Below are 9475 nucleotides of genomic sequence, written 5' to 3' on the forward strand. Positions count from 1 at the left end.
AGTAAACACACAGAGCTGAGTGAAAGTTCTGCTCCTGTGCTGTTATAATGGAGACGAAGTCCTCAGGAAACCATAAGTCTGCTTCTCATCCAGTTATCTTTCTACCAGTCTGTAGTGTAAATATCTACACCCTGTCAAACCCTTCAGCTGTAGCTTCTGTTCTGGATCATGAGGAGCTTCACTACTCAACCAGAACACTACAGCAGCTACAGCATGGATGATGAAATCCGGTCTGTCTGGCTGAAGATGCCAGAGCTCCCCATAATCAGGAGCATGTGGAGATAATGGCCGTCTTTCAGGTGGGTTTAAAGGTGATCAATGAAAGTGTCCCATCTCCTGGTGTTGAGGAAAATGAGAGAGCGGCAGTGGAGAAAATTACAGCCATAACAACCCTTTTACATTCTATACCCCAGGCTCTGAACACACACACACACACACACACACAAAATTACTGCCATGAACTCAAACGTACAAATCTTATGGAGCTAATAGAGAATGAAACATTTTGTGTAAACTCCTCCTGCACTTCCTCACCATCTCACTTTTGTTCTTCTTGTGTGGATGTCGTGATCTGCACTGGGTTGATCTTTTACACAGAGATCTACAGTAAGGCATCTGGATTTCTGTGACAGAAACGTTAGTTTTCATCCCCATGACTCTGCTGAAGAAACTCATCACTGTTTGAGAAGTTCTGGCACAAGAACCAGACAGTCCAACTTTTACCCCTGATCACATGTACAATGAGTCAAAACGTGTTTTTCTCATCTCTAATCCTTCCACAGGCTGAGACACGGCTCTGGAGTAATCAGAATAATCATAATAATAATAATAATAATAATAATAACGTTGGTAATGATGATGGTGATGATGATGATGGTGGTGATGATGGTGATGATGGTGATGATGATGATGGTGATTGTGATGATGATGGTGATGATTGTGATGATGATGGTGATGATGATGATGATGATTGTGATGATGATGATGATGGTGATTGTGATGATGATGGTGATGATTGTGATGATGATGGTGATGATGATGATGATGATTGTGATGATGATGATGATGATGATGATGATGATGGTGATTGTGATGATGATGGTGATTGTGATGATGATGGTGATGATTGTGATGATGATGGTGATGATGATGATGATGAGGGTGATGATGATGATGGTGATGATTGTGGTGATGATGGTGATGATGATGATGATGGTGATGATGGTGATGATGGTGATGATGATGGTGATGATGATGATGATGATGCTGATGATAAAGGCCATAAATATTTTAACAATGATAATATAAAATTAATACAATTAAATTTTATACAAATACATTTTGGATGGTTATCATTTTTAAAAATTTTTTAAATTTTTTATAATTTTTGCCTGAAAAAAACAGATAAAAACATGGAGTGAATGAAAACTACAGACAGAAGAACAGAAACATGGGATTAAAGGAAAAGAACATTTTAAAGGTCTACACTATGGTAGACTTTATCTCTGTCATTTCAGGTAAGGGTTACTTCCACAACCTCCTTCACAAGAATCTCAACTGCCTAATTTCAACTCAGAGAAAGAAACCAGAGGCACAAAGCTGAGGAGGAGATCATTCAGCAGGTTCTCCTGAAATCTCCTGCATTTTTAAATGATACATGGAATTTATTCATCTAATGATTATTATGGCATCAGCACCATAAAGGATCATTCTATAGAAAGAGAACTTTTAAACCCAGACCTTTCATGTTCATGTGGAAAAGACCTTAAAGGTTCCTGCAGGCTAGAAACAATCCAAGGAGAACATAACCAGGATGCCCAGGCAAGGAATTGTGAATTTCATCACAAAAAAAAAGTTTATTACATATTCAAGCATCTCATACCATCAAACAAACAGAGAGCAGCTATAACGTTTCATTAGCATCACAAACATACTACAGCTAGAGACACGATCACATGGAGACGGAGATAAACTGATGGATCTGTCCAGATCATTAACATCATTTGCATAATCATTCCCAGAGAAAAGTCGGGTACATGTGGAATAACTTGCAATAAAGGTTATGTGCATTTGCATAACAAACAAAACATCGAACGAAGTGCATAGATTATAGCTACATTACATTACACACGACACCATAGAACAAGACCGAGTGGAAACAGACGTGTAGTGATGCGTACGTCTCGTTTCGTCTCGTCAGGATCTCATCATAGCGTATACCTTCACCTATACCTGTGAGTGACTACGCTCCTACATCACGTGATGGATCACGTGTTCAAAACTGTAACCATGACGAACGATCCTAGCAACCTACAGACATGCGCGTACTACTGACACTGTCGGAGAAAAACAACGTCAACGTGTCATTTTGCCACACGTCGTTTCTACATAATATCCTGTACATGTTAAATTCTGAGATCCTCAACATCCATGTTATTATGTTAAAATAAGTTTCGATAACAAGCTTATGTTCTGAAATAATAAGAAATCAACTTAATCTGAAAAGTCGTTAAGTCAAAATAACGATCCAGAACGATCCATACGCTGCGGTGGGAAATGAGGAGTTCGTCCAGATGTGGAAACTTTTTCCTGAATCAGAGTGACGACCACATCTGCCACAATGTTCAACCTTCACTGGATCTGCAGACTCTAACTCAGGATCTCTTCACTGGATCTGCAGACTCCAACTCAGGATCTCTTCACTGGATCTGCAGACTCCAACTCAGGATCTCTTCACTGGATCTCAGGAATATTCAGCAGTAATGACATTGTGCTTGTGTTCAACACTGCGAGACGTATCGTATCGTATCACATGCCTTAGTGAAAAGATGCAAAAAACTCATAAATAAGTATCAACATTGTGAATGTTTGTTTGTAATCAAAAGTTCTTAAAAATTTCCAAGTCCCTCGGGGAAACAGCAGGTTCTTTTTTGCGCTTTTCTTCAGGATAAGCTTCGAAATTTGATGGATCTCCCTCATGCGCCACTTCAGGAATGATAATTGGCTGAATGGGAGAGAATAAAAAAATAAAAAAAATACATGTATAAACGATTAAAACCTTTTACACCACAATAAATACAAACTTCTGTAACAGTTCATTTCTTTAAGTGAAAAATCACAACTCAAATGTAACTACATGATTTTACATATTAACGATTTGTGTAGGTTTTTACTGCAGGCTGAAGGAAGCGACTGTCAATTATTTCCTGATCCAGATGTCAGCAGGATCATGTGGCGTTTTTAATTGCTGTTTAAATGCATTAATATGAAGAAATATAACAATATGAAGATCAGCAGAGTTTCACTTTCTCTAACTCTGAGAAGCTCTGATGGGGTATCTGCTCTGAAGATGGAAACAGTTTCTTGCTCAGTGTGAGGAAGTGACACAATGATAGCAGTGTAAATCATTCTTTTCCTTCAAAAAGATACACTCTCTCTCAACTCATACCAGCCCATCTTTTTAAGTTTTAGATGGGTTGATTGTGAAGACCAGGTCATTTCACTCTCGCTATTGAACATAAAGCTCTTAAAGAACCTAGAGGTGGGTTTGGGGTCATTGTCCTGTTGGAAAACAATTAATGGTCCCAGATCGGATGGCATGTCGCTACAGAATGCTGTGGTAGCCATGCTGGTTAAGTGGGACCTCGATTCAGACTAAATCACCAACAAAGACACAGCACAGAACCAAAAATCCTAAATATGGACTCAGCAGACCAAAGGACAGTTTCCCGCTGATCTAATGTCCATTCCTTGTGTTTCTTGGCCCATGTACCCAAGTAATTCTCTTCTGCTTGTTTTTCTGAAGTAATGGATTCTTTGCCACACTTCAACCATGAAGGCCTTTATGTGGGCTGTAAATCAAAGGTTTCTGAGTCTGGTCATTCTAATACACTAATCCTCTGCAGCAGAGGTAGCTCATGACCTTTCCTGTGATGGTCATCATGAGAGCCTGTTTCATCATAGCGTTTGATGGTTTTGGAGACTGCACTTGAGGATCCATTTAAAGTTCTTGAAATGTTTCGGATTGACTGGCCTTCATTTATTAACGTATTGATGGATCTTTTTTCTTTCCTTAACTGTGTGTTTCTTTCCATAATTCCATAATGTAGCAGCACTAGCAGTGATGTTGACTCTGTACTCACACTTTCCTCTATAGAAGACAACTGCTGCTTTAAAGCACATTTAAAAGGTACGAAACTCTTGATAAGACGCACCTGTGACCTGAAACCCATTCCAGGTAACCACCTTGTGATTCTGATGAGAGAACATCATGATTGTGTGTGTGTGTGTGTGTGTGTGTGTGAGAGAGAGAGTGTGTGTATATATATATATATATATTTATTTTTTTTTTTTTTTTTTTCATTGTACTTTATTTTTAATACCTTGAGTTTTCTCTGAGGAACAATGTCCCAATCTACAGATCGAAACCATTTGTGGCTCTTCACATCCTCGGCTCCTCCCTGAACACAAAATAACACTGAATAAATCAGACGAATATAAAAAAAATCATTAAATATAAATCAACATTTATTGTTTATTTACTTATTTTATTGTATAGTATTTAGATTGCATGTAAAACAAAAATCCCAAACATGTCTAATGAATAAATGGAGCTGAGAACAATCTGAAAATTCTCTTCACATACCACACCCATGCACAAGCACACACACACACACACACACACATGCACACACACACACACACACACACTGATACATACACACCATCTGCTTTGTTAAGGGGCAAAAAAAAATCTGTGTTAACACAGCTGACACCAAACACACACACACACACACACACACACACATCCTGAGCACTGTAATCTTCTACTGAGACCAGACACAAATACAGATGTCTATGTTCTGGTCTTCGTGAACTGCTTTCTCTTTCACCTTTAAATATTTAGTGTCGTAATAAATTAAACGTTTGGATCTGATTTTATACGACTGTTTACTTCTACAAAATAAATCAAGTTGAATAAAATAAAATAAAATAATCCTCCACTGAAATTACCATTCATTGCAGGATGAGTACAGGTTACCATGGTTACCGAGATAGCTCAACACTAGCTTACTAGTGGCGACTAGCTCAAACTAGCATTGTGTAGATGTAGCGTATATAATTAGTGTAGCTAGAGGCATGAACGTAGCCTGAATGAGAGGTTAAAGGTCAGCGCACTGGGGGATGAAACGTGTCCAAACGAGACGTCGCTGAGAATCCACTTCTTTAATAATTGAATGAAGGGAATCGATCCCTTCTTCTTTCCTTTTCTCTTCAGTTCGCTGATATAGTGTTCAAAAACCTTCTGTGAAGCAACCAGGACTGACCATGGGTGAGAATCTTGTGATCTTTGACCTCACTACTGGTTAATCAGTCAGGGTGGAAATGTGTGTGTGTGTGTGTGTGTGTGTGTGTGTGTGTGTGTGTGTGTGTGTGTGTGTGTTTATGTATAAGGGGGGGGTCAAAACTTTTACTTCTGGTAATAGGGTTAGTTTGACCTTGAATTTTGTGTCCTTTGTGACTTTCAGGATGCAATAAACTGAGCCTTGTGAAGCCTTGTAGAGTTGAGCTGAGACTCGGTGGGGAAGCGGTAAAAAAGAAAACATAAGATCAAAGACGATGCAATATGTGTGTGTGTGTGTGTGTGTGTGTGTGTGTGTGTGTGTGTGTGTGTGTGGATGTAAATGCAGCTTCACATTTATTTATGGTGTTATTTAGTGTTTGTATTGAACAGACCACACACTCCTACTGCAGTTCTTGATGTGTGGGGACACAATGTGACTAATAACGCTAATAATATTAATCCAGTAAAGCTAGCTAATGGTTTCTTGTTAGCCGTGTCATCTCCAACGTAAAACGAAAAAAAGAAGTTCAGCCTAAATACACAAAATAACTGTTATAATATAAATGATCGAGAAAACAGTATAATTTGTGATGCTAACAATGGCTGTAATGCTAATAGCATGATGCTAACAACGTTTATATTACGTTATGACATTTTGACTTACTCTTAAACTTCCCAGTCTCTTCGCTTTATCGACAACAAGCAGCTTCTTGATGAGGTCTCTACAAGAAAACACACACACACGCACACACACACACACACACACACACACACAAAATATTACATTATAAACAAATTTTATTTAAAAATGACATTTAATCTAAAAAATAAATAAATAAAAATGTCTTATGTGCAGATGTGTGTGGTATTGTGTAGATGTGTGTGGTATTGTGTGGAAGTGTGTGATATTGTATAGATGTTTGCGGTATTGTGATGCCCCGGTCAGGGAAACAACCCCAGCTGTGGCGCCCCCTATCAGAAGAAGCCGAAGAGATGGTGGTGGTGGTTGCAGTATTGTGATGTGTGGAGATGTAAGTGGAGTTGTGTAGATGTGTGTGGTGTTGTGTAGATGAGTATAGTATTGTGTAGATATAAGTGTAGATGTGTATAGTAGTGTGTAGATATGTGCAGTATTGTGTAGGCATGTGTGGTATTGTGTAGATGTGTTCAGATGTGAAGTATTGTGTAGATGTCTGTGGTATTGTGTGTAGATATATGTAGATGGGTGTGGTTGTGTGTAGATGTGTGTAGGTATGTTTAAATATGTGTGGTTGTGTGTAGATATGTGTAGATGTGTGTAGTTATGTGTAGATATGTGTGTGGATGTGTGTTTGGTGGTGTTTAGATGTGTATACATGTTTGTAGTCTTGTGTAGCTTTCTAAAGCATTGTGTAGATGTGTGTGGTTGTGTGTAGATGTGTATAGATGTGTGTGATGTGTGTAGATATGTGTAGATGTGTGTAGACCTATGTGGTTTGGTGTAGATATGTGTGGTTGTGTGTAGATATGTGTATATGTGTGTGGTTGTGTCTAGACATGTGTGGTTGTGTGTATATGTGTGTAGATGTGTGGTTGTGTGTAGATGTGTGTGGTTGTGTGTAGATATGTGTGGTTGTGTGTAGATGTATATGTGTGTAGATGTGTGTGGTTGTGTGTAGATGTGTGTTTGGCTGTGTGAAGATATGTATATATGTGTGAAGTTGTGTGGTTGTGTGTAAATATATGTAGATGTGTGTAGTTATGTGTATGGATGTGTGTTTGGATATGTAGTATTGTGTAGATGTGTGTGGTTGTGTCTAGACATGTGTGGTTGTGTGTAGATATGTGTAGATGTGTGTGGTTGTGTGTTGATGTGTGTGATTGTGTGTAGATGTGTGTGGTTGTGTGTAGACATGTATGGTATTGTGTAGATGTGTGTGGTTGTGTGAAGATGTGTGTGGCTGTGTGTAGATGTGTGTGGTTGTGTGTAGATGTGTGTAGATATGTGTATATGTGTGTAGTCTTGTGTAGATGTGTGTAGACTTGTGTGTGGGGGTGTAGATATGTGTGGTATTGTGTATATGTGTGTAGATGTGTGTAGTCTTATGTAGTTGTGTTAGGATGTATGTGGTTGTGTGTAGATATGTGTATATGTGTGTAGTCTTGTATAAATGTGTGTGGATGTGTGTAAATGAGTGTGGTTGTGTGTAGATATGTGTATATGTGTGTAGATGTGTGTGCTTGTGTGTTTGGTAGTGTGTAGATGTAGTATTGTCTAGATGTGTGTAGTTGTGTGTTGGTGTGTGGTTGTGTGTTGATATGTGTATATATGTGTGTATATGTGTAGTATTGTGTAGATATATGTATATGTGTGTAGATGTGTGTGGTCGTGTGTAGATGTGTGTTTGGTTGTGTAGATATATGTATATGTGTGTGGTTGTGTGTAGATGTGTATGGTTGTGTGGATGTGTAGATATGTATATGTGTGTAGTCTTGTGTAGATGTGTGTGGTTTTGTGTAGATACATGTAGATGTGTGGTTGTGTGTAGTCTTGTGTATATGTCTGTAGTATTGTGTGGTTGTGTGTGGATGTGTGAAGATATGTATATATGTGTAAAGCTGTGTGTGGTTGTGTGTAGATATATGTAGATGTGTAGATGTATGTAGTTATGTGTAGATATGTGTATATCGTTTGGATGTGTGTTTGGTTGTGTTTAGTTGTGTATATACGTGTGTAGTCTTGTGTAGATGTCTAAAGTATTGTGTAGATGTATGTTGTTGTGTGTAGATGTGTGGTTTTGTGTAGATGTGTGTGGTTGTGTAGATGTGTGGTTGTGTGTAGTCTTGTGTGGATGTCTGTAGTATTGTGTAGATGTGTGGTTGTGTGTAGATGTGTGTGGTTGTGTGTAGATGTGTGTTGATATGTGTATATGTGTGTAGTCTTGTGTAGATGTGTGTTTTGTGTAGATATGTGTATATGTGTGGATGTGTGTCTGGTTGTGTGTAGATATGTAGATGTGTGTGGTTGTGTGTAGATGTGTGTGTGTGTTGTGTGTAGATGTGTTTATATGTGTGTACTCTTGTGTATATGTCTGTAGTATTGTGTAGATGTGTGTGGTTGTGTGTGATGTGTGTAGATATGTATATATGTGTGTGTGTGTAGATGTGTGTAGTCTTGTGTAGATATGTGTGTGTGTGTGTATGTGTGTGTGTGTGTGTGTTGTGTAGATGTGTGTGTGTAGTCTTGTGTAGATGTCTAAAGTATTGTGTAGATGTGTGTGTGTGTGGTTGTATGTAGATGTGTGTGATTGTGTGAAGATGTGTGGTTGTGTATAGATTTGTGTAGATGTGTGTGTGTGTGTGTAGATGTGTGTGTGGTTGTATGTAGATATGTGTATATGTGTGTAGTCTTGAGTAGATGTGTGTAGACTTGTGTGGGGGTTTAGATATGTGTGGTTGTGTGTTGATATGTGTATATGTGTGTAGTCTTGTATAGATGTGTGTGGATGTGTGTAAATGTGTGTGGTTGTGTGTAGATATGTGTATATGTGTGTAGATGTGTGTTCTTGTGTGTACACGTGTGTTTGGTAGTGTATAGATGTGTAGTATTGTCTAGATGTGTAGTTGTGTGTTGATGTGTGTGGTTGTGTGTAGATGTGTGTGTGGTTGTGTGGATGTGTGTAGATATGTATATGTGTGTAGTCTTGTGTAGATGTTTGTGGTTTTGTGTAGATATGTGTAGATGTGTGTGGTTGTGTGTAGATGTGTGTTTGGTTGTGTGTAGATGTGTTTATATGTGTAGTCTTGTATATGTCTGTAGTATTGTGTAGATGTGTGTGTGTGTGTAGATATATGTATATATGTGTGAAGTTGTGTAAGGTTGTGTGTAGATATATGTATATGTGTGTAGATGTGTGTTTGGTTGTGTTTAGATGTGTATATACATGTGTAGTCTTGTGTAGATGTCTAAAGTATTGTGTAGATGTGTGTGGTTGTGTGTAGATGTGTGTGATTGTGTGAAGATGTGTGTGGTTGTATGTAGATGTGTGTTTGTGTGTGTGGTTGTGTGTGTGGTTGTGTGTAGATGTGTGTAGATATTTATATGTGTGTAGATATGTGTAGATGTGTGTAGATATGTATATTTGTGTGCAG

General features: G+C 38.4%; 1 protein-coding gene across 1 annotated transcript in view; it reads right to left on the reverse strand.

Moving 5' to 3' along the window:
* Positions 1–1828: 1828 nt before the first annotated feature.
* The window catches only part of LOC124382739 (cAMP-dependent protein kinase catalytic subunit PRKX-like), a 21030-nt gene continuing 13383 nt past the window's right edge, over positions 1829–9475 (reverse strand). The window contains exons 7-9 of the mRNA XM_046844945.1: positions 6009–6066; positions 4383–4460; positions 1829–3004 (exon numbers count right to left, since the gene is read on the reverse strand). Of these exons, the coding sequence (XP_046700901.1) occupies positions 2879–3004; positions 4383–4460; positions 6009–6066 (262 nt within the window). The 3' untranslated portion in view covers positions 1829–2878. The remainder of the gene's footprint in view (positions 3005–4382; positions 4461–6008; positions 6067–9475) is intronic.

The sequence above is a fragment of the Silurus meridionalis genome, chromosome 3 (assembly GCF_014805685.1).
Source record: "Silurus meridionalis isolate SWU-2019-XX chromosome 3, ASM1480568v1, whole genome shotgun sequence".
In the NCBI taxonomy this organism is placed as follows: Eukaryota; Metazoa; Chordata; class Actinopteri; order Siluriformes; family Siluridae; genus Silurus; species Silurus meridionalis.